General features: G+C 49.7%; 1 protein-coding gene across 1 annotated transcript in view; it reads right to left on the bottom strand.

Moving 5' to 3' along the window:
- C13H14orf132 (chromosome 13 C14orf132 homolog) overlaps positions 1-24,446 on the bottom strand; it is a 52,674-nt gene extending 28,228 nt beyond the window's left edge. The window contains exon 1 of the mRNA XM_061159125.1: positions 23,916-24,446. Coding sequence (XP_061015108.1) covers positions 23,916-24,446 — 531 coding nt within the window. The remainder of the gene's footprint in view (positions 1-23,915) is intronic.
- Positions 24,447-26,338: the final 1,892 nt, after the last annotated feature.

The following is a 26,338-nucleotide window of genomic DNA, read 5'->3' as shown; positions in this document are numbered from 1 at the left end:
CCATTATGTTTAAGTTAAAACTGGACCGATCTTGTATCTTGTCCTCAAAAAGTCAAGCTTCTATTTACCAAGAAAAGCTGCCAGCTTTGCTGTTATAATGACTCTTTTGTTTTCACAGTTCTAAGGACTGCTGACTTATAACCTTGAGTCCATGGATATTTGTTATCATTTGTTAGAATATTTGCTGTAGAAAACTGTGGGCACCCAAGGTTATGAACTGTTCGCTTCAGAAGGATTTTTGCACCAACCCAGCTGTAAGTAGCCTGCTGATGGCTAATTTCCTAAACTAGTAAGAATGAGCTCAGTGGGGATGGTGCTGCTTGAATTAAAATCAGGACCACAGCTAACAGCTTTTGCTGCCTGGCACACAATTATTTTGCAAGTAAAATAGTGTGGCTGACAGATGAGCTTTCAAATGCAATGTTGATTCTCATCCTTCCACCAGCACCACCCTTGACCTCCAGAAGGAGCTGAAAAATGGGAACTGATCATGGTATTTAAGATGATGTTCTGGAAAGAAGGGCTGGCCTGAGTAGGGGGCAGCTGGGGTCTGGCTGGTCAGAGGGAGCACAGGGCAGTCAGCAGGTCCAAGCGTGGGTGATGAGTGAGCCCAATGCTATGGGTCTGTATCCTTGAAATAGTGATGGCACACCTCCCTTCCCATCCCTGGGGTTCCCTTCCTTTGTTTTTCAGTGCTCAAGTCGTGTCTGACTCTTCGTGACCCCATGGACTGTAGCATGCCAGGTTTCCCTATCCTTCACCATCTTCTGGAGTTTGCTCAAACACATGTCCATTGACTGAGTCAATGATGCCATCTCATCCTCTGTCACCCCCTTCTAGATAATGCTCACCCCGAGGTCTATGCCAGGAGCTGGACCCTTGATCTTCCTTATCCGTATTCAACCCTTCCAGACCAAAGTCATTTGTTCAGTTGTACAGGCAAGGAGACATGTGTGGAGCCCGAGGCGGCTCAAGGCATGCGCCAGCCTGGATGGTGGAACCAGAATTTGAAGGCAGGCGCATCTTCCTCCAAAAGCAGAAGCCTAGCTGGGACAGGGAATGCAGGAGAGCAATATGTTCCCCCAAACCGGAGGCTTTTCAGGGGACTGTGAGCCTGGGACCCTTGTCAAGGTTGACGAAAAGAAAGTAGAGGTGGAGCAGGTGGCCTAAGGCAGCACCTCTTCTAGAGGCCAGTTCCCACCCAGGGGGCACACCGTGCCCTGGGCTCAGCCCTGCAACCGCAAAGCTGTCGCCTGCAGACCGTGCTGGCTCTGTGGATGCAGCCCCCAGGCCAAGCTGCTCCTAGGGCAGCAGGATGCATGCAAGCGTGTGATGCACAACCCGAGCTCCTGTCTCACTCTCCCTCTTTGCATCTCCTGCCTGATTGGAGAACCAACACTCCCAGGAGGCAAATGCCCCAGAGCAGACACCCAGAGTCTCAGGCAGGAGCTCAGGCCAAGTCCAGAGTGAACCTGGCGGGCACAGGGCCCCCTGGGCTCAGAGCTGGCCTCTGACAGTGGGCCTTGTGCATTACAGAGGGGGACGGCAAGGGGGACAAAGGAAGGGGTTCTGAGCCTCACCCAGTGGGAGGAGAAGATGGGAAGGACAACCCAGACTTCACCTCTGTCCCGGCCTCCCCTCCTTCCTTCCGTCCTTCCTTGCTGAGGAGCCCTCACTGCCCCAATGTCAACTTTTGGGTGCTCCAAACCACACTGAACCTGAACCGGCTAGAATCCAGAAATTACACAGCTCAGGGACCTGCCAGCCTGTTCCCTCCCAAGCCTGTGACCACATCAGAGCTGTCGCCACCTACAAGGAGGGCTCATGTGTCCAGAAGCAGAGCAGCAGGAGAGGAAGCCCCATAACGGCAGGCTTGAGATGCCACCTCCTCCAGAAAGCCCTCCTAGATGCTGCTTGCGGTGTCTCTGCTCTGCAGCCCAGCCCGCCCTTCTCTCTGAGTACTGTCAGCTCTCTTGGCTCCTCCGCTCTCCCTCTGCATGGCTGGCCTTGGTGACAAAGACTGTCCTCATCACCTCTTCTCTCAATTCCCAGCAGGGAGCCAGCCAAGCCCAGGGTGACCATTGAATGAGTTAAGTGGATTAAGGAATGAAAACAAGGCTTGGCAGGAAGCCCAGAGTGGCATCTTCTGCTTATTCTGGGGTCCGAGTGCCTTTGCTCTACGGGCCTGGGGACTCGTCCAAAGGACCCACACGTGTCCTGCCTCCTGTCCTCAGTCCAGCTCTCATCTACCAGCCCCCTTACTTCTCTGCACGCAGAGCACACCCTTCAGATGCGGCTCAGGAACCTTCCCGGGCACTCGCCAGACGTTTTCTCAGCTCCCACGGAGCGGCTCCCTGCGTGTCCCACCTGCTTCCATTATTATCCCTGTCTACACCCTTCAGAATGGCTGGGATCCAGCCTGGCCTGGAGATTGCATCCTGTGTGTCTAGAGGGGGCCCAATTCTCCCCTCCAAACCTTGGTTTCTGCTTTGAAAACAAAGTTGGTAACCCCTGCTCCCCTCTCTCTGGACTCCAAGCTCTGTGTTGCAAATCATGGTGGAAATGTGAGGTCACCCATTACTGCCACGCTCTGATTCTCTGCACTGAGCTCAGATCAAAAAACCAACCAGGCCCAACTGCAGAGCTACTAAGCCCAGGGAGGAAGCCAAGAGGAAGAGTCTGCAGCTGCCTAGTGGCCAGTTCAAATCCCAGTCCACTACTTACTTCACCTCTCTAGCCTCAGTTGCTTCATTTGAAAAATGGGCAGAATTGAATTTCCACTTGAGACTTTGATGGTGAGCCTTGGTTGTGTTGATCCAGGTAAGGCTCTCAGCAAGAACCTGGCACCTGGCAAATAGCAAGTGTTATCATGGTCAGGACAGTCACAGCGACCCAAGGGACTGCCAGCTCCTGGACGGTCCATTCCCCCAGCCCAGGTCATGGGACTTGAGAGACAGAAAGCGCCTCCTCTGTGATGGATCCAGGACACGGAGGCCACATCCCCCCCAACCCCACTCCCCAGACTATCCACTTAATTTTCCCAACAGGAAGTATGAAAAATGGACTTGGCTCCCCGCGGACCCAGTAAACATCATTTGTCAGGAGGAGTTGAGCAGATTTTGCTTTTGCAGAAATGCTGCTCCTTCCTGTCTGCCCGTGGGACGGTCCACCTTGCTTGCCACTGGGGTAACATGAGCTACAGGGTCCAGCGCCTGAGCTACTCTAGCAGCTCCGAGAACAACCCAAGGACTAATCTCTGGGTCAGGGACAGAGCAACAGTCAGCTCCAGCCGTCGGGACCTGACTGCAGCCCACTTTAACAACCTTGCGTGCTCCTCTGGCCCACCCAATATGCCGAGTGTGTTACGTCTCTACTTGCTACATCTTCAATACACAGGGCCCTCTCTGAAGCCAGCAGCCTTGCTGACTGACCAGCTGGGAGCTGGGAGGGCCCCTGAACGCTGACCAGGGTCCTGGGCCAGGCACGGTGACGAGTGTTTTCACCAAACATGGTGGAAAGAGGTGTGACGGGTTGGTATCACTCACAGTGCGGTGCAGAGAACTAAAGCGCCTTGTCCAGGTCACACACAGCCAGGAAGGCTAAAGAGAATCTGGACCAGGATCCCTTGACCTTGATTCCAGAATCTTCCATCTCTCCACCTAGTAAGAGATTTTGTGGTCCTACCCTCCCATCCCATTTTCCTAGATCAAGAAAGAGAAAATAATGCAATCTCATAATAGGCACCATTTCCTGACCTGGCTCCACATGGCCTTGTCTGATCCTCCCAAGGATCAGACTCCTGAAAGCAGGAAAGGCCATCAATCCCACTTTAGAGATGAGGAAACTGAGGCTCAGGAAACCGTATGACATGCTGGAATCTTCCAGCTGGTTTCAAACTCATGATTCAAACCCAGGTCTGCCTGACTCTGCATCTCAAACCCTTCACCATCAAGCTACACTGAGTTCCTCAATGGAGCCCAGAGAGGGGGTGTTAATCACCCCACCCCAGGGTCACATAGTAGGTGAACACGTCTCCACCACCAAGGCCAGAAAGCAGGTCTCCACAGTTTCAAGCTCCTCAATTCTGGCCCCACAGAAGGATGCCTTGGGGAGTTAGTGTACCCTCTGCGGGAGGCAGAACACAGAGGGTCCTGCCCCGGTGAATGCCCATAAACGGCTACTGAGCGCTGCCGGCATGCTGAGCAATCTGCAAGGAGCCTGCAAAATGAGCTCACACCCCCAGCCTTCTTTGTTTTGCTTTTCCTCATCAGCTCCCTCCAAGGAGCAGCTGCAGGGGCCCCTTTGCTCACAAGGCAGCAAGCTCCTGTCTTCAGCCCCATACCGCGCTGGGCAGCCTCAGGCTACTGAAAGGAAAAGGCATCCTAATGGCTCCGCTGAGCGCTTGACACATGTGTTCCACACACTCCGTTTATCACCTTTCATTCTTCCTTCAGTCCCGCGAGGTGGGTTCTGTGTTACAGACAAGGAAGCTGAGGCTCAGACACCAACCCATTCAGGTCCCGGAGCCCTGATGTGATCCAGGCTCTGCCCTCTCTGCCCCAGACCCCCCGTCCCCAGCTTCCCAGGTCCTCGCCACTGGCCAATGGGCTCAGGGCTAGGACTGCGTACTCTATCCCATCTGACAAGAGCCCTGAGGACTAGGTCGGGGGTGGGAGACGGTAAAGATGGAGGGGAAAGGAAGACCTCCAGATAATGGTGACTGCGAATTCAGTGACTTCTCTCCGTGGTCTGCTCAATACCAGGCACAGCAAGGGTGCTTTGAGGATACGACTACAAAAAATTCCTTAGCACTCTGGGAAAGTAGGAATTATGCCTTTTTCTGGCTATAGAAACTGAAGATCAGAGAGGCTAGGAATTCGCTCAAGGTGGCACAGCAGCTCTGGAATGGCCAAGGGAGGTGCAACCCCAGATCTGTGCAGTTTCTAGGGATAAGTATAAACACATTGTTGGGAGACAATTCTTGAGTCTTCATGTTCCGCCTGCTTTCTCAGTAAAGGCATGCCAGCTCTTGTTCCGGACTATCTTTTCAATGTCTGCACAGCAATAATATTTGGACAGCAAGCTTAATCTCCTACGAAAGAGACAACAGCATCCCCCTCGGGGCAGAGAGAACATTTGTTCCCCAGCCAGGATGATTATCCTCCTCTGAGACAATCAGATCTCTCTCTGAGACAAAGGACAAAGGTTAAGCAGGTTCGCTAGCAGCTCCTTCGAAAGAGCAGGGTTTCCTAAGCATGGGGCTGCTCACTGTTACACAAACCCACTGCACAGAATCCACCAGGGCACTGCCCGGCCCCTGTGGGCCTTGCGGGGCACCGAGGTGAACGTGATGGTCATGCTGCTGACTCTGCTGTGAGGAATAAAGCCCCCTGTCTGGAAGGCTCACATCTTGGGTCAGCATCTTTTACATTGTGGCAGGCTAGCTTGCAAACAAGGTAAAATTTCAGACCCTTCACAGCTCTTGACATATCTGTGCTGAAGTTCAAAAAAATCAGTTGCACAAATTCTGGAAGGGAAAACTGCTGAAGAGCAGCACTCAGGAAAGATGGACCATTCATTAGCATGCGGTAAAGATATAGCATTGCACAGGGCAAGATTCAGCGCCCAGGGGCCATATTAATGGGTATATCAGAGCTAGATCCAAGGAGGTGATAGATTCTTCTAGAGCATCATATCTTGTTCTGAGAAGAAGACAGAGTCTGACCTTGTGAAGATTCCAGAGAGATAAGTCATTTGGAAACACAGTTGAAGGAAATGGCCACATTTAATACAAAAAAAAAGAAAAAGGATGATGCAGGAGGAGGATTACAGGATGATGCTTCAAACATAATAATTATTATTGGGACTTATGCAATCCTATACAGTTTTACATTCATCATCTCGTTTCATTCTCCTGCCTATGCTGTGAGATGATGATACTACTCCCATTTAACAGACAGAAAAACTGAGGTTCTAAGAAGTTAAGCATCTCACTGCAAGTCATGAGGGGCAGAGTCAGGCCTGGAACTCAGGCATTTGGCCTCCCCATCTCAGATGCTCTCTGTGGCCCTAGAGAGTCACAGAACAGGCTACCAAGTGCAGACAGGATTAGACTCTCTTCTGAGGACCAATGGGCAGAGTTAAAGGGAAGAAGATTTTTGACTCAAGAGAGGAAGTTCATAATGAGGAATGTCCATTTACTGACCCCTTCCTGGTGCCACATTACCATATTGAAGTCTCAAAATCCTGACTGATCATAACTTATCACAATGACCGTCATCCTGCTGCACAATTGAGAACGCCAGGGCTTTGGAGAAACGGAGTGTTTCCCCAGATGCACGGTGGCTGGGCCACGTCGGAGCCCAACGCTACATGCCTCCCGTGGAAGTCACTGCCTTGTGAGGTGGTATGAGCTCCCCGTGATGAAGACACACAGAGGGTGACTCAATCTTCCCAGGGATGCTGGGGAGGGAGGCTGGCGTTTCATGGCAGATCTGCCCAGGTTACCTGGCCAGGGTTCTAGAGCGATGCAAACACACGAGTGAGAACTCACACGCACTGGCTGAGGCAGGAGGCGCCCTGGGGTGGAAGAAGAAGGTGGCGGATGCACTTGAAGATAAACTTGAGTCCTTGCTGAGGGTGCTCGATGCTGCACAAGCCCTCTGTGAGGGCCCATCACACACGCATTTCAGAGAGGGTAGCGAGGCTCAGAGAGCCCGCGGGTTTGGCCCAAAGTTACCCAGGCAGGAAGGGCTAAGATAGGATGGCTTGTGCTGAATGGAATACCCTAGTCCTGGGCCCCACAGGTGGCAGACACTCTGCAGGGGCCAAGGGAGGGTGTTGGGGCCTGGGAGTTTGAAGGACAGGGTGTAGGGTGCAGTGGCAAAGACTGGGTGTTGTCAGTAACCGGCACCTTCGGGGAAGGTACGGTGCAGACCAAGAAGCAAGGCCCCAGAGGCTGACGCAGCACATGGTTTTCCACCCAGCTCAGGCTTTTATTGATTCCTTGCTCTCTTTTGATTCATTTATTATTTATTTACCAGCTCTGGCCCTGGGACTAGGCAGCAGCAACCTGGCATAAATGAGACACAAACATTTGCCTTCAGGGATCCTCAGACACAGGGATGCTCTGATGGAGACCAGGATGGAGTCTCGGGGGCTCAGAGGAGGAAAGAGGGCTGATCCCTTCCAGAGGGAGCAAGCCCCCCGCCCCGCCCCCAGTCCTTCGCAGGCTCTTTCAGGCTCCTGTGGGCTCTGCCTTCGCCTCTGGTGCCAGCCTGTCTGAGCTCTGGAAGAGCTTGCTTCAGCCACAATCCACTCTGCCCACACAGGCCACCGGGGAGGAAGACCCAGGCTAATAGAGGGCTGGGCTGTGGAGGTTTGTGACACAGAATCACACCTGCCTGGGGCTCGAGTCCCCCTCCACCTTCCGCTTCAACACTCTGCAATCCATCAGCTGCTGCTCAGCATTGGTACCCGGGCCCTGGGCTCAGATCCGGCTTGTCTCAGTGCTTCCTGCCTAGCGACTTTGGGCCAGACCCTCGGGCTCCCTGAAATGGGCGCGTGATAGCCCTGCTCTCATAGGGGCATCACGCAGCACAGATCCTGGCCCTCAGCAGGTGCCCAAGTTCACCAGCACCACCTGCCCCTTCTTCTTCCATCCAAGGGTGGCTCCTGCCTCACCTGTGAGCTGAGACTGAATGTGAAAGACCTGTGAAAGCGAAAGTGTTAGTCGCTCAGTCGTGTCCATCTCTTTGCCACCCCATGGACTAGAGCCCGCCAGGCTCCTCTGTCCATGGGATTATCCAGGCAAGAATACTGGAGTGGGTTGCCATGCCCTCCTCCAGGGGACCTTCCCTACCCAGAGATCGAACCCGGGTTCTCCTGCATTGCAGGCAGATTCTTTACCATCTGAGCCTCCGGGGAAGCCCGTGTTTTTAATTCATGCTCACATGATGTTGGTGAGGGTGACAGAGATGACAGAGGCTGGTGATAACTTCTTTTTGGCTCCTTGACATCCCCCAACACAGCACGGGAGATGTTCCATGGCATGCTGCCTGCATCCCACCCGCCCCCTCTACCTGACTGATGTGGTTGCTGGGATACGCAGCGGGGCCAGGTGGAATCTCCGGTGGGAGTGAAGAAGGGTTGGCAGGATGTCAGGGAGGGGGCAGGAGATGCAGGCAGCAGAGCCTCAGCTCAGGGCAGAGCGGCGGGGGTGCAGGGGGCTGGGGAATGCATTAGTCACCTCCCTGAGGTCCCCCTCAAAGCTGCTGGAAGCCAAGCCTTAATACATTTCTAATCACCTCCCAGACCTCCGTGTTGAGGAGATGGATAAGAAGCTGTAATGGGGTCTGGAGAGGACTAATGGTCCCACCTGCTGGCTGCCACCCTGGGTGGGCCTGGGGCCAGAGCAACCTGCTCCCCACCGCCTCACTTTCATCCTCCCGGGGAAGGAGGCTCCTCTGAGTCTAGGTCCCTGGGATGGAGGCAAGAGGGAACCGGCTCTGCTCACGAGGTGGCCCAACTCCCGGCTGCCAGACTCGAGCCCTGGATGACTACCTGGCTCTCTCAACGCCCCGTGGAGTATTCTGCCACAGGACTCACTGAAGGAATGCAAGCGGGAGTGCCATGCAGAAAGGAACTGGGGCAGTCCAGGCATGTTCTGGCGAAGTCTGGTATCAGAGATTCACCTGTGAGGTTACATTTTATAGCATTCACAAGAGAGAAGTGCAGGTCAAGGTTCCATAGTGGGGAGTGGGGAGGCAGTGGACCAGATTCAGACTTAGCACTATATTCCTTTTCCCCAATGGGAGGAAAGGAGTAAGGATGAAACATACTTGTTAAAAACACAGGGTTAGGAAAACTCTGCTTCCAGCCAAGATGAAGTAACAGGGACTAGACCTACCCTCCCAAGGGAAACAATAAAAAAGAACAAAACACAGGGAAATGTTTTTCAAGACACTGGATATCAGGCAGTGAGGGACAGTGACCCTTGAGAGATGGGAAACAAGGCAAGAAAGCCCTGTTGTTGACTGTGTTTACTGCCTGGGAAGTTTCCAGGCCGTGGAGCAGGAAAGGGGAATCCAGATGGAGCCTGGGGGACTCAGGCATTGAAGAGATGGGACTGAGCGTCTGGGGAGCCTGGGGGCAGCTGGAGAACCAGGAGGCAGAGGGTGGAGAGGAGAGAGCTGAACAGAGATCTGTAAAAAGCCCACGAAAATATTTAGCAGAGGACTGGTGAGCACAGGTAGCAGCAAAAAAAAAAAAAAAAAAAATCACCAGAAAAGATGACAGGGAATAATGCCCGGCATTCACACAGGCCAGAAATAGTACCTGTTTCGACCAGCCATTTTGAAAACTCTCATAATTCACAGGGTATTGAGAAGAACACGCAGAGCAGCCTTACCTCGGTAATGGGAAAATATTACTCTTGGACTAAAGATGGCTCTGGTCCTGCCTAACGCATCTTAAAAGCAAGACCTAAAAAGATCAAACTGTTTCCAAGTCATATAAGTGCATCTCAGAACAAAGCTTGAGAACATTTACAGGAATACGAAAACATCTAGCATCCAACAAGGTAAAATTCACAATGTTCGGCATCCAATCAAAAATTATCAGGCATGAAAAGCAGCAGGAAAATGTGATTCATGAGAAGGGAAAGCCATCAATCAAAACCAACCCAGAGCAGAAGCAGATTTAGAATCAGTATATGAAGACACTTGAACATTGTTATAATGGTATCCCATATGTCCAAAGAGCTGTGGGGAAAACTGAGCATGTTAAGAAGAGGATGAAAATATAAAAAGAAAGACCCAAGTTAAACCTCGAGACACGAAAACTATAATGTCTGAGGTCAAAAATACACTGAATGGGATTAGCAAAGATTAGATATTTAAAAAAAAAATGTTGGTGAACTTTAAAGATACGTCAATAACAACTATCCAAAATGAAAACACAAACAGAAAAAAAGATTTAAAAAAAATGAGCAGTCATCAGGGAGTTGTGAGACTATATTAGTCAGCCTAATATACATGTAAATAGAATCACCAAAGGAGAAAAGAGAGAGGGAGGGACAGAAAAATGTGTAAAGAAATAATAGGAATCTCAGAACACAGTTATAAAAAAATAATAATCTAATTAAAAATTGACAGAGGACCCGAATAGGCATTTTTCCAAAGAAGATATTCAAATGGCTAACAGGTACATGAAAAGGTGTTCAACATCACAGACCATCAGGGAAATGAAAATCAGACCATAGTAAAACATCACCTCGTGACTATTAGAATGACTAGTATCAAAAACAGAAATAACAAGTGTTGGTGAAGATGTGGAGAAAATGGGTCACTTGTGCACCGCTAATGGGAATGTAAACTGGTTCAACCACTATGGAAAACAGCATAGGGATTCAAGAATTAAAAATAAAAATTAAAAATTGAGCTGCATATGACTCAGCAATTCCACTTCTGGGTGTATACCTGAAGGAAATGAAATCACTATCCTGAAAAGATATCCGCACTCACACGTTCACAGCAGCATGATTTACAATAATAGCCAGGATGCTGAAACAACCTAAGTCTCTATTGACAGGTGAACAGATAAAGAAATATCATATATATTAACATGCGTGTATGAGAGGTCAAACCAGTCAATCATAAAGAAAATCAACCCTGAATATGCTAGAGCTGAAGTTCAATACTTTGGTCACCTGATGTGAAAAGATGACTCATTGGAAGAGACCCTGATGCTGAGAAGGACCAAGAGCAGGAGAAGGGAGCGACAGAGCAGGAGATGGTTGTGTAACATCACCAACTCAGGGCACATGAGTTTGAGCAAACTGCAGGATACAGTGAAGGACAGGGAAGCTGGCGTGCTGCCGTCCACGGGGTCACAAAGAGTTGGGTACAACTTAGTGACTGAACAACAACAAATGTGTGTGTCTATGTGCTGAGTTGCTCAGTCGTGTCCAACTCTTTGCAGCCCCAGGCTCCTCTGTCCATGGAATTTTCCAGGCAAGAATACTGGAGTGAGTTACCACTTCCTGTTCCAGGGGATCTTCCCAACCCATGGATCAAACCCGCATATCTTGCATCTCCTGCATTGGCAGGTCAATTCTTTACCACTAGCACCATCTGGGAAGCCCCATGTGTGTGTGTATATATTATTAGTTATATATATATATATATATAAAATTCAGCCATTAAAAAAGAAGGAAATCTTGTCATTTGAGACACGTTGGAAGGACTTTGAGGGCATCATGCTAAGTGAGACAAACCAGATAGAGAAAGACAAATACTGTATTATCTCTCTTATACATAGAATCTTAAAAAAAAAAAAAAAAGAAAGAAAAACGTATAAACAGACCTCGTATAAACAGACCAGACTGGTGTTTTCCAAAGGCAGGGAGTTGGGCAACTGGATAAAGTTAGTTAAACGGTACAAACTTTCAGTTATAAGATAAATAAGTTCTGGAGATGTAATGTAAAGAACAGTGACTATAGTTAGCAATACTGCCTTGTATATACAAAAGCTGCTAAGAGAGTAGATCTTAAAAGTTTTCATCCCAAGAAAAAAAAGAACTGTAAATATGTGAATTGACAGATGTTAACTAAACTTATTGTGGTAATCTTTCTTGCAATGTATACATGTATGAAATCATTGTGTTGTACACCCTAAAATTATACAATGTCATATGCCAACTATATCTCAATAAAACTGGGAGGAGGGGAGAGAAAGAATGGCAGAGAACTTTCTAAATTGTGATGAAAAGTATAAACTCACAGATATAAGAAGTTCCCAAACCCTAAAGATGAGAAGCATGAAGAAAACTACACTAAGGTACATTATAATGAAAGTGCCCAAAATCAATAAGGAGAAAACTATGAACAGTCAAAGGGGTGAAAAAGGCACATTATGTTCGAAGGAATAGGATACGGATGGCAGCAGACTTCTCAGTGGAAAGAGTGGAAGCAGGAAGATGGTGGAGCAATATTTTAAAACACTGAGAAACAGTCAACTTAGGATTCTACGCTCAGTAAAAAATAAGTATTCAAATATGAAAGCCAAGGGACTTCCCCAGTGGTCCAGCAGCCAAGACGTTGCACTTTCAAAGCAGGGAGCCCTGGTTCAATCTCCGGTCAGGGAATGAGATCCCCTATACTGCAACTAAAGAGTTCACAAGCTGCAACTAAAGATCCTGCATGAGGCAACAAACATCAAAGATCCCACAACTAACACTTGGCAACTAACACCTGGCTCAGCCAAATAAATAAATGAATTAAAACAAATATGAAAGCCAAAAAAAGACATTTTTTTCCCAGACATACAAATGCTGAAAGAATCCATCACCAGCATTTTGCACTACTAGAAATGCTAAAGTCTTTTAGGTGGAAAGAAAATGATAATGTATAGAAATATGGATCTACACAAAGCAATAAAGAGCACTGGAAATAGTACCCATATGGGAAAATATTTAAGTTTTTTCCTTACATTTAAATCTCTTTAAAAGGTAATTGACTTTAAAAAAAAATAATAACAATGTAACATGAAGTTTAAAACACATGTAGAAATGAAATGTGCAAGAGTAATTTAATACCACCAAAGCTGAGAGGGGAGAAATAGAAGTGTTCTTATGCTGCATGTGAAGTGGCATAATACCACTTGTAGATGGACTGTGATAAGCTAAAGATAAATCCTATAAATCCTAAAGCAACCATCAAAATAACAAAATAGTTACAGCTAATAAGCCAAGACAGGAGACAACATGGGAGAATTAAAAACTCTCATTGAATCCAAAAGAAGAAAGAAAGAGAGGGAAAGGGGAACAGAACAGATGGGACCAATAGGAAACAGTAAGACAGCACATTTAAACCCAACTGTAAAGACAATCGGGCTTCCCTGGTGGCTCAGATGGTAAAGAATATGCCTGCAGTGCAGGACACCTGGGTTTGATCCCTGGGTCCAGAAGATCCCCTGGAGAAGGGAATGGCTATCCACTCCAGTATCCTTGCCTGGAGAATTCCACAGACAGAAGAGCCTGGAGGGCTACAGTCCACGAGGTCACAGTCAGACATGACTGAGTGACTAACACTTTCACTTTTCATATAGACAATTACATTAAATATAAGTGGTTTACACACACTCCAGTCAGAAGGCAGAGATTATGAGACTGGATTTTAAAAAAATAAGCTGAAGAGGCACAGAGATCTGGGTTTGAATTCTTCCAGTGGGCCTTGGGCATGTGACTTTGCCTCACTAAGCCTCAGTTTTTTCACCTATAAAATGGATCTTAAAATTGCCTATTCCCTTAGGGCTGTCATAGGATTAGGAAGTGAGATTCCACGTATTATTCAATCCAGGGCCTGCCTGGTACTTCCTGACCATTTGATAAAGGGCAGCAATGTAAAGCAACTGAGCACAAGATGGGAAGGTACTGTGACATCTTGAGAGAAGAGAACGAGGGTGGGGTAAACAGAGATGGGTTTCCATTATCTCAGAGTAGAAAGAGCTGGGTTCAGACCCCCCAAAGCTGGGCGGAGCACACAGCAGGTGCTCCACAAACACTGATGTATTCCGTTGGAAATGTGCAATTCATCTCCAAATGTCCTGGTTCTCTTAGCTCTGGGAGGTGCAATTGTTTCAAGTCAGATGGAATATCCTGACTCTTAAAACACTATCTAGAAATTTGGTCTACAAAACTTATTACAGATTTTTACATCTTCCTTAACTTCTCATTACACCACTGCAAAACTGTAGCACTATATGCTCTCCTGAGGCAAGTCTAATTAGAATAATAAAATATTTAAATCTTTTAAATGAGAATTCAAAGCACACGAAGACAAGCCCTTTGGTTAAAAACATCTGAGATAATAGACAATTTGTATTTTAATGATAATTCTTGCTCAAAGAAAAAGGAACAGTCACTGGCTGGGGAAAACATTTTCTAAGCATCAGACTGCCAGACTCCCTAGAATTCTCTGGGCAGTGTGGTGTTTCCTCTGGGGAGGGGAAACTTCTGCTGGCTTCCTGCAGATGTTTCAGAATGCTCCCCACAGGCCTTTGAGTACAGCTACGACCATTTCAAGAGATAACAGATTCATCTCTTCAGCTTGACCAGAAACCTTTTGTGGGTTTCTTTTTTTTCCCCTTCTGTGAAAAATGATTAAAATACAAACTAACTGTGAGCATCTCCATGTCCCGGGGGAGGCAGGGTGGGAGAAGAGGCGCTGGCAGTGGATATATTAGCATCTCAGCTATGATTAGACCATGTGTCTGTCTTCTAGAAAGACCCGCCCAATGGAAGATCCATCCAGATGTGACTGTGTCTTCCCACCAGCAAGGCCAAGCTTCTAAGAGCTGGGCTACGGAGGGAGACAGCAGTGGGGAGGCCCAAGCTTCTTAAGCCCAGGAAGCCCCCTCAGGTCTCCCCAGCAGGCAGTGACCCTCCCTTCCTAGGTTTCACAGCCCTTTTCCCTCCATAATGCAAAAAAAACTGACTGTCATTTGCAGCAACATGGACGGACCTAGAGATTGTCTCACTGAGTGAAATAAGTCAGAGAAAGAAAAACACTGGATGAGGTCTCTTATATGTGGATCCAAAAAAAAATGATACAAATGAACTTACTTACAAAACAGAAAGAGACTCACAGACTTAGAGAACGAACGGATGGTTGGCTGGGGGAAGGATGGGGGTAAGGTATTGTTAGGGAATTTGGAAAGGTCATGAACACACTGCTATGTTTAAAATGCATAGCCAAAAAGGACCTACTGTATAGCACATGGAACTCTGCTCAATGTTATGTGGCAGCCTGGACGGGAGGGGGTTTAGGGGAGAATGGATACATGTACCTGTAGCGCTGAGTTCTTTCACCTTTCACCAGAAATTAGCATAGCATTGTTAGTCGGCTATACCCCAATGCAAAATAAAAAGTTAAACCATTAATTTTAAAAATTAACATAAATATATAAAATAAAATTAGCATATAATTAATATCAAAACAAACCAAAAAAACTTAACTGTCTTTCTAGTTGGTACCTACTAAGCTGAAGGATAAGAAATTGTCACTTTGTAGGTCAAAATGGTCAAATATCAGCAACTTCATACAGTTCAGCCTGGTTAAATTTTGGTCTGGCTCCTTAGTAATAATCTACTTCTCTCCTGGGCTTGGAAATGTACAAGGTGTTGCCAAGCTCTACGCACACCTGTCTAGGCTAGAGATCCTTATTGTACTGGCAGCCCCAGGAGAAATCCAGTCCACAGACCTATTCTGTTTGGTCCAGGTGTAGCCTGCCTCCAAAGATGTCTGCCATCCATCCTTCCCTCCCCGGGTGCGCGTGCTGCGTCCTGCATGAGAGGTGGACTCTGATTCTCCTGTCCTTCAATCTGGGCTGCGCTCGGGATTTTCTTGACCAAATGAATGTGCAGTTTGTGACATTCTGGGACTTCCCAATCTGGATCATAAGAAACTTCGCAGGGTCCCCCTGGGTATGCTGATTGCAGAGGGAAGGCAGCACCAGGCAGTGACCCCGAGACCATCATGTGGGGAGGGAAGGGGGGAGCCCCACTTACCTAAAGAAACATTTGCAGGATGAAAGTCCAAGCGGAGAGAAGGGTCAGGCTGCACAAAGGTGTTAGACACACAAGGGAAGCTGTGATGCACGTCTAGACTTCAGCCCTGCGGCCCCAGCTGACATCATCGGAGCACAAACTGCCCAGCCCACTTCTTCCTGAATTCTGGTCCCACGAAAGAAATGACTGCTTTAAGCCACTAACTAGATGAAATGATACTGAAGTGAAAGTCGCTCAGTCAGGTCGGACTCGTTGCGACCCCATTGACTACAGAGTCCACGGAATTCTCCAGGCCAGAATACTGGAGTGGGTGGCCTATTCCCTTCTTCAGGGGATCTGCCCACCACAGGGATCAAACCCAGGTCTCCCGCATTGCAGGCGGATTCTTCACCAGCTGAGCCACTGGGGAAAGCAATAGGTAATTAAAACAGCTCACTTCGTGGTTGCTCGGTTGAGCCGGGGGATTAGGCCTGACGTAAACACACCACCATGTGTAAAACAGACAGCGAGTGGGAACCTGCTGCCCAGCTGGTAGTGCCAGTCCGCAGCCTGTTAGGACCCAGGCTGTACGGCAGGAGGTGAACGGCGGGTGAGCGAGCGAACCTTCACACCTTCATCCGCTGCTCCCCACGCCGGCAGCAGCGCCCACGCCCACCCCATCCATGGACACACGGTCTTCCACGAAGCCAGTCCCGGCGCTGTTGTGTACAGCGCAGGGAATTCAGCTCGGTGCTCTGTGATGACCCGCAGGGCGGGGAGGGGAGGGGGAGGAGGGGATATATGTATACAGGTAGCCGACTCACTTCATTGTATAGCAGAAACTAACACAGCGTGCTAAAGCAATTGTATTCCAATTAAAAAAAAAATAAAGATTTTCATTAGCTGTCAACATCGGAAAATCCAGACTGCTTGGAAGCATCAGAGTGTTCAGTTTCCTTAAAACACCCACAAGCGCCTGCAGCCCCCGGCCTGTGTCTGCAGGGCACGCGCTCGCTCCTGGAGCTCAGGGCCGCTGCCGTGTGCCCTCCAGGCCAGGCCCCCGCGCCCCGGGTCACCACAGACCCCTCCCCATCGTGCTCCACTCCATGAGTCCACCTACCTGGCCCCAGTGCCCCCTCCCTGCCCCCGGCTTCATCTCCACTACCCCCTGACCTGCTGCTCAGCCCAAACACATAACTGCTTGCACTCATCATTCCCAACAAGAGACATCGTTCAAGTCCCATCCGTGTCACGTCATTGCCTGGACCCCCAGCCTGGAGGGGCCTCACTCCTTTGTCTACATAACCCGCTATGCCTCCTTCAAACTCAGCTCAATTCAGACCTCCAGAAGCCTCCCTGAACCCCTAAGCTGGGTGAGGTGCCTCTTCCGGGGTACAGGGCAACTGCGTTTACTCCAGCCGGTCACATTATCACACGGCAGGGCCTGTGACCCTCTGCCCCTCAGCGCTCCACAGAGGGAGGACCTGGCACTCGGGAGATGTTTGCTGAATGACTAGATGAACAGTTCCACAAGGAAGGCCATTTTGTACCCATTTCACAGGGGAGAAAACTGAGGCCTAGAGAAGTGATCTGTCCACTGCCTCTCAAAGACCAGTGGCCACTAACACAGGAACCAAGATCTCACTCTTTAGGGATCTTAAGACCCTATTTTAGGGCTTCCCTGGTGGCACAGAGGATACAAATCCTTCTGTCAATGCAGGGGACATGGACTTGATCCCTGGTCCGGGAAGATCCCACATGCTGGGGAGCAACTCAGACCACAGGCCACAACTACTGAGCCCGCGCTCCAGAGTCTGCAGGCCACAACCACTGAGGCCCATGCGCCTAGAGCCTTCTTGACAAGAGTAGCCACCACAATGAGAAGACCGGGCACCGCAAGTAAGAGTAGCCCTGCTCGTCGCAACTAGAGAAAGCCCATGAAGCAACGAGGACCCAGTGAAACCAAAAAATAATAAAATAAATAAATTTTTTAAAAATATGCTATTATAGGTTGAATTATGCCTCCCCCAAAGATATAGTGAAGTCCTAACTCCCAGGACCTGTGAATTTGAACTTACTTGAAACCTAGACAGCATATTAAAAAGCAGAGACATTACTTTGTCCACAAAGGTCCATCTAGTTAAGGCTATGGTTTTTCCAGTGGCCATGAATGGATGTGAGAGTTGGACTATAAAGAAAGCTGAACACCGAAGAATTGGTGGTTTTGAGCTGTGGTGTTGGAGAAGACTCTTGAGAGTCCCTTGGATTGCAAGGAGATCCAACCAGCCCATTCTAAAGGAGATCAGTCCTGGGCGTTCATTGGACGGACTGATGCTGAAGCTGAAACTCCAGTACTTCGGCCACCTGATGTGGAGAGCTGACTCATCTGAAAAGACCCTGATGCTGGGAAAGATTGGGGGCAGGAGGAGAAGGGGATGACAGAGGATGAGATGGTTGGATGGCATCACTGACTCAATGGACATGAGTTTGGGTAAACTCCGGGAGCTCGTGATGGACAGGGAGGCCTGGCTTGCTGCAGTCCGTGGGGGTCACAAAGAGTCGGACATGACTGAGCGACTGAACTGAACTGAACTGAAAATAAGATCTATGCAGATGCTAACAAGTGAAGGTGACATAAGAAGGGCGGGCCCTAGTCCAATATGACTGCTGTGCTGAGAAGAGGAAGAGAAGAGACGCAGGGACATGGGGAGAGGGCCAGGTGACCACGGAGGTAGAGACCAGAGTGTGGCTGCCAGCCATGGACACAGTGATTGCAGACCACACCACGAAGCTAAGAGACAGGCTTGGGATTGTCGTCCCCGGAGCCTTCGAAGAGAACACAGCCCCGTCGACACCTTGGCTTTGGACTTGAAGCCTCCAGAACTGGGAGAATTTACATTTCTGTTGTTTTAAGTCACCCGGATTGTGGTCATTTGTTACAGCAGCCCTAGAAAACGAATACAGATTTAGGAACTTGTTTCAAAATGTACCTGATCATGATACTTCATGTCCCTTGGAGGCTTGATGATTCCCTGAAGCTGATCCATGGAGGGTCCTGGTTCCCCCTTGTCCCCCAGCATCTGGGCTGCTCTGGGACAGGAAGGACAGGCCTGTGGTCAGCAGATGAGGCTCCCCTCCTGCCTCCTCTGCCTGTCAGCCGAACCACTCCGTCTCTCCATTTCCTCCCTGTCTGTGCCCTGAGAATAATAACAGGACCCACTCTGGCTCCAAGTTAACCACCTGCAGCAGGTGTGATCTGGAAGAAGGGAGAACCTCGATTTTCTTTTTTCTTCTTTTAAATTTTATTTACAATACTGTGTTAGTTCCTGCTGTACAGCAGAATGATTGGCATATAGATAGAGAGACAGACAGATATCCTTTTTCATATTCTTTTCCATTAAGGTTTGTAACAGTGTATTGAACTGGGCTATAACAGTAGGACCTCATTGTTAACCCATCCTCTGCACAATAGTTTGCATCTGCCAAACGCAAATAAGGATCTCTATTTTGGAGCAAGTTCCCATTATTTTGGGCCTCAACATTTGAATTTGCTAAATTGATACTGGAGTGATTTCCAGGGACAACATGGCTTTATATGCCCTAACAGGGACCAGAGAGCCAAAGACTTGCTCCATCCAGAGAAGTGGCAGGGGAACAGCCCTAGAGTGTGGGTTTCAGGTCCAGGTCTCAACCTTGATCACACACTGGGATCACCTAGGGGATGAAAATAAAATATTGATGCTGGCTACCAGCTCCAGACTCAGATGGGAGTGTCTAGGGAGGGACCTGGGCAGCAGGACTCTTGAAAGTTTCCAGGTGATTCAAATGGTGGCAACATTTGGGAACTCCTGGGTTTAGACTCTTCACTGTAGGGACAACAGAAGACAAAAATAAAAGCGAGTTCTTATGCCCTGAAAGTGAAGTGAAAGTTAGTCACTTAGTTGTGTCTGACTCTTTGTGACCCCACGGACTGTAGCCCACCAGGCTCCTCTGTCCATGGAATTCTCAGGCAAGAATTCTGGAGTGGGTTGCCATTTCCTTCTCCATCTTATGCTCTAGGCCTGCTTTTTCTATAGGGGGTCACAACCTAGAAACATGTGAACAGGGCTCCTTGTACCTTGAGTTCATCCCATGTGTTGGCCCAGCACACAGTAGGTCCCTTAAATGTTCCTTCCCTTTCCTCAGTCTGGCTGTCTCAGGATCTCCACATTTCATGCACGATGGAAGCTCACGGACTTACCCCCGAGCAAGCGCTCCAAGAGTCCCAGGTAGAAGCTGCAGGTTTCTTACAAGCTAATCTCAGAAAGTCACTCACACTACTTGTCTTGGTCAGAAAAGTCACTAAGCCAGGCTCAGATCAAGGGGAGGGGAGTCAGATCTCCCACCCCCTAATGGGGGGCCAGCAGGCACCTTCAGGAGGTAGGGAAGGAATGGTTGGGGCCATTTTTGGAGATAGGCTACCCCAACGACAACACAGGGCTTTGAGGATCAGTCCTCAAGATCTGTGCTTCTCCCCTCCTCTTGGCTCCCAGGGGTCTGGGGAGCCTTGCTCTTCTGGCCATCTCTGGCCATAGAAAAACATATACACCTGTCCACCGTTCAACCTTCTAGAATCTCCAGGGACCCAGGGACTGTGTAGAGAGGGGTTGGGGTGTTTTCAGGGTTGGGGAAAAGGACAGCAGAGTGCCTCCAAGGCTCAGGAGTGAGCTGAGTCTTTATGTCTTCAGCATCCACAGCATCTTCTAAACCCAGACCCACAGCCCCGTGTACATGCACTAGGGAGGGTGCATCCCCATAAGAGGATCTGCTGGATAACTGATGTCCACTCTTGTACATCCAAGAACAGTGTCTTTTTGATGCTTAACTTTTGAGAGGGGTGTCTATCTAAAATGGCATGTATTCTTCAGATATTTTTTAAGCCACAAAGAGAAGTCATACTTCACAACTTGGTGAAGGGATAGAGACTTGGGGTTTGGAGTCACAAGGATGTGGTTTCTTCTACTCCATCAGTGAATCAAACAGGTGTGCGCTTTCTACTCCATCCATCCCTCCAGCTTCTGGGCTCTGCTGAGGCTGAGGTCTTCCCACGGTGCTGCTTCAGTTAGAAACCGTTTGCGCTCAGTCACCTACAATGGGTCCCATTGTCTCCTGCTTCAGTGTGAACTTCTCATCCCAGGCAGTGAGTACCTTCTACCACCAGGTCCTGGCCTCTCTCTCCCAATTCTACAGTGTCAGCTACCCTCCAGCTTCCTGGAGGATTCTGTGAATACATTCCGGCTTTCCTACCTCCATGCCTCTCTGCCTTTTTTTTGGTCACACCACATGGCTTTCAGGATCTTAGCTCCCTGACCAGGGATTGAACCCTGGCCCATGGCAGTGAAAGTGCCAGCTCCTAACCACTGAACCACCAGGGAAGTTCCGTGCCTCTCTGTTTAAAATACCTTTATTCCCAGGCCCATCAGGGGGAATCTGCCTCTAGTTCTCATCCATCAGGACCTCCAGCCTCAAGAACTGATGAGCAGGTGTTCGGGCAGGGGCATGTGATACCTCAAATTCACTGTCTTTTCCTCTGATTGTCTTTTCCAGTACACACATCTTGTTTTACCCTCATCCAATCATCTCACAGATGCTTACAGAGGCTCTACTATATGCCAGGCATTTTGGTCACCCTTTCTAGGAATGGCCTGGTCTGTCATTCTCCACTGCTCTCCAAGCGTCCAGAAACAAAATGTACATCCTATGCAACTGTCCCCCAGCATCCCTGTCCCAGTGCCTGACACGGAGCTTGGCCTAAGGCCAGCACTCAGCATTAGCCGAACAAGTGGATGGAAGCATTCACGTGTCTCTGTCCAACTGCCCCCTGCCGCCGTGTGGGGACAGCAGCTTGGTCACACGCACCTGGTGGTCACTGCACACCCACAGCTTGTGCTGAGCACGCACTCAGTGTTGTTTAGTCGCTAAGTCATGTCCAACTCTTTTGAGAGCCCATGGACTATAGCTTGCCAGGCTTCCTCTGTCCATGGGGTTTTCCAGGTAAGAATACTGGAGCAGGTGGCCATGCCCTTCTCGAGGGGATCTTCCTGACCCAGGGATCGAACCTGTGTCTCTTATGCTTCCTGCATTGGCAGGTGAGTTCTTTACCACTGAGCTACCTGGGATGCTTGGAGAAGAGATGAGCCATCTTTAAATATGTCCGCCTGGTCCCTTATTTTGTGTCTTTCTCAGGGGGAAGCAATAAGGTGGAAAACCTAGCAGCTTTGCAAATCCTCAGAGCCAGGTTTGAAACCCATGTTCCTCCTGCTAATAGTGTGTCCTGGGTTACTGCTAACCCAATGAAACTGTTTTTTAAATGTTTTTTAAATGAAATTGTTTCATTTCACTTAAGTGTGGTATCCTGATCTCTAAAATGGGGATAATAATACCAACATCACAGACTTGTCAGACGTGTTAGAATTTACTGTAATCAAGTATGCAAGTGTCCATGTCTGGCACAGAGCAGGTCTCAGTAAACGTCTTTCCACATTTGATGGCACTTCATGTTTCTGTCCTTGCAGCTAGCCCAGGACTGAGCATGTAATCAATGCCCAAACATCTGTCCACAGAAATAAACTGACCACATTAAACATGAATTGTAAACAAAAAAGAAAAAAACAGACCTCAACCTCTCAGCAGGCTCTGCCTATGGGTGTTGAAAAGCCCTAGTTTATTTTGTCAAGTTACCATAGCAACTCCTGAAGCTTCAGCCAGTCCTAGGGTTAGCAGTAATCAATTTATCCTGTAACCATGGCAACGTCAGCTGTTTGGTGGGCTCTAGAGGGGATCAGTGGGTAAAGAATCTGCCTGCAGTGCAGGAGACTTGTGTTCAATCCCAAGGTTTGATCCCGGGGTCTGGAAGATCCCCTAGAGGAGGAAATGGCGACCCACTCCAGTATTCTTGCCTGGAAAATCCCACGGACAGAGGAGCCTGGAGGCTACAGTCCATGAGGTCGCAAGAGTCGAACACCACTTAGGAACTAAACCACCAGAGGGGGAAGGCAGAGGTAGACATTGTGTGAGCCCCTCTCCTCTGTAGAAATAAATTTGGTGACGTCTCCTCAGCCACCACGCAGCTACCATCACCACTGCCTAAAATGATGTCCATGAGACAATATTTCTAAACATGCGTTTAGAAATAAGAGAAAATTAGGCAAAAAAAGACCAGCATGGCTCATGAAAGCAATTAGCATTATGGAAAACCTGTAAAGAGGCTGCCAAGAGCTGGAATCTGGGTTCCCTTAAGCCAACTTGGGGAATTCTGCACCATTCTCGCCTGCACTGGGGACTCACTGTCCCCATGGCCTAGACTGTGCAGTTACTTTTTAAAGAGGCCTCCACCAGGGCGAAGTTTGGGGGGGAATGGGAGGTATCCTCTGAAACACCATTCCCTGGAAGAGTAAACAGCAGCCAGGAGGGCTCCTGCCACACAGCCAGGGGACAGAGGGAATCTGAGGGTCCTTCCTGCCACTGGACTCTCAACGTAACCATCCTGGCAGAAGGTGCAAGGTCTGAACTCGTGGGGACTTAATCCCCCAACCCAAAAGCGGTGAACCTTCCCGAGAGCCAGACTGCATCTCTGAAAGGCCACAGACAGCTCTGGAAAGCAGGCGTTTGCCTTTGTTCTGGCTCCAGAGTTAGGGCACCAAACGACAAGATCACTCCAGGATCAGGGCTCCGGGGGATTCTCCTGGAGCAAAACCAAGCGATGAGAGGTCATCTGTTTTGTCTGCCACTGGGAACCTGTTCTGTGCCAAGGGAAGAACAATCGCTACAGACTCAGCACGAAGCAAAACAAGGATAGAGCCGCTGCTGCGCTCTGAGCTCCGGAGCCTGGCGGGTCACAAAGCGGGTCTCGCCGCCTTCCTCGGGTCTGCGGTCTCCATCAAAGGCGAGAAAAGTGAGGTCAAAGCAAGTGGCAGATTACCCGGCGCCTCGTTAAGAAACAGAATGGGGAAAAGCCAGGTTGCCTGCCCAACCCGGGCTCGCACGGATCTGGGGCTGCCTCGCCTTGACGGGCTCTGGGGCAACGGAAGGGGGACCCCGCAGGTGGGGGGTGGGCCGGGAGGGGACCACTGCCCAGACCCCGAGCTCAGGTCGGCGCGGGGAGCTCAGGCCGGCCCCACCCCCGGGAGCCGCGCTCGCCGCCCCAGACGCGCGCACCAGGTGGCGATGCCAGCTCCGGACAAAGGACCGGGACTCGGATCGCCGGCGGGCGCCACCTCCTGGCCTTACCCCTCCCGGCGCGCCCAGCCCCGGAGGAGAGGGCGAGACCGTGGCCCCGAACCTGCTCAAACTTGGCGGCCCGAGGCGCGCTTGGAAGGCGCCCCCTTACCTGGGCGGCCATAAAAGACAGATCCATGGTGTCGCGACTGCCGCCCGCGCTCGAGTCCTCGCTGTCGCTGCCGCCGCTGTCCAGCCGCCCGCACAGCTGGCCGGAGAAGGCCACGCAGCGAGCAGGGGTTCCTGAAACCGCGCGGCACCCTCGGCAGCTGGCGGTGGCGGCCGGTACCGAGCCCGCGCGGCGCCCTGCTCCGGCTCTGGGCTCTCGGCTGGCAGAGGGCGGGTGGGGGGCCTGGAGCCTGGGGGCGGGGCGGGGCTCGGACTGGGCGGGGGAACTGGACGCCCCTCCCCGTGACCGCTCCCAGCCCCGCCCCCGAGGGCGGGGCTCGGCGGAACCCCTGGAGCGCTCCCACTCGCTTCCCTGCGGGGAGGGGTGCGGAGTAGTGGACGCAGGGACCTGCTGAGGCCCGAGGTCGCGTGTCTGGTCCTTACAAGAGCCAGTCCTGAATCGAGTCCAGCGCCGTGGGCGCCCTGCCCCGTGCTGTGGCGCCCAGGCCCCAGGGGCGGCCAGCAGGGCTTTCATGGGTCTGGCCTGCCAGGGTCAGGGTTAACAGATTTTTGTGCCAACCCTGTGCTCACAGTCCGGTGTTCTGGGGACCCTGAAGCTGGGCAGTAGGAGGTTTAAATCCTAGCTCTGCTTTTGCCGTTTGGGCAAGGGAGTGGCTCTCTGAGCCTGGGTTTCATCGTCTGTAAAAGGAAGAAAACAGAAGCCGAGAATTTAGTGAGACCATGTATCTGGGACATAGTGTGTTCAATAAATGTGAGCTTCAACGTGGCTAATAGCAGAACGGAGACTCAGCTGTGAATGATGCCTTCTGGAATTGCAGTGTGCAGCTTGCACAACTGAGAGCTTACGGCTCTATCTTTCCTTACCTTCAACAATATCCCAAACTGAGCAGACACCGTAGCTCAGATGAGGACGATGGCAGAGATGCCAGAAGGGGCTAATCGCCGGTGTGAGCGTGTCTGTGTGATACCCTGACCTGGTGGCTGGGCCACAGACGAGCAGGTGGGAGTTTTGTCCTTCTCAGAGGGCTCCCTGGCAGGGAATAGGCTGTGTGTTACCTGTGCTGAGTCCTTGCTGCTGGGGCTGCTTCTGGTCCAGCTGCCTGCGCAGCTGGCCAGGAGAAGGTCATGCAAGGAGCAAGCCTCCCCTCCTACCCTCCCAACACCTACCCCCCAACCCCCAACTCCCCCCGCCCCACCCCGGGTGGCAGCAGAACAGACCACAGCTTAGCAAGGGGATGGAACCAGGACCTTACTGACAATGCTCAGTAGCAGTAGTGTTAGTCGCTCAGTCGTGTCCGACTCTTTGCGACCCCATGGACTGTAGCCTGCCAGGCTCCTCTGTCCATGGGCTTCTCCAGGCAAGAATACTGGAGTGGATTGCCATTCCCTTCTCCAGAGGATCTTTCAGACCCAGGGATCAAACCTGGGTCTTCTTCATTGCAGGCAGATTCTTAACCATCTGAGCTACAGGGAAGATCCACTGACAATGTTTACGTGCCATCAAAATTCACTCTAATCCCCAATCTGATAGTATTTGGAGGTGAGGGAGAAGTAATGAGGTCGCTTGGTCATGAGGGTGGAGCTCTCATAATGGGATTATAAGAAGAGACCCTTATAAGAAGAGACCCCAGAACAGTTCTTCGTTTTAATTGAGTTTATTAATATTTAACTTTAGAGTTGACCCTTGTGGAAGAAATGCCTTCCCAACTGGAAGCCATAGAGATACTCTAGTTTTTAATTTTGTGTTTTCATATTTTAGCCCTTTTCTTACTGATTAGTTTTTGGTCTGAGTTAAGGCAGCAATTTCACCTTTCCCATATTAATAATCTGTTACCCCATCCCTTTTATGAACAAGTCCAGCCTTTTTCGATTGGTGATGATCAGTGACACCGAGTTTGGCAAGTTTCCGTCCAGGTGTGGGCGTTTTTATGGGTTGTCTGTTCTAGTTCTTTTGTTGTTGTTCAGTCTGACTCTTTGCATGCAACCCCATGGGCTATAGCATGCCGGGCTTCCCTGTCTATCCCTACAGTAATGCTATTCTGACCACAGTTGTCAACTTCCCCGGGCCATAGGATGCTGAGATAGCTGATTAAACATTATTCTCTATCAGATTTTGGGGCAATTACATCTTTACTATGTTGAGGTTTCCAGTCCATGGAGACATTTTGTGTCTCCATTTATTTAGACCTTCTTTGATTTTTTTCACCAATGTTGTGTAGTTTACAGCATACAAAGCCTGGATGTGTTTGTTAAATGCACGTCTAAACATTTCTTCCTTTTCTTTTCTTTTTTTAGTGATTGTAAATTTTTAGGTATTGTACTTTTAATTTTATTGTTCACATGTTCATTGCTAATATATAAAGATATCATTGATTTTTTATGTTTGTCTTGTATCCTAGAGCCTAG

The sequence above is a fragment of the Dama dama genome, chromosome 13 (assembly GCF_033118175.1).
Source record: "Dama dama isolate Ldn47 chromosome 13, ASM3311817v1, whole genome shotgun sequence".
Taxonomy (NCBI): Eukaryota; Metazoa; Chordata; class Mammalia; order Artiodactyla; family Cervidae; genus Dama; species Dama dama.
This window is presented reverse-complemented; position numbering and strand designations above follow the sequence as displayed.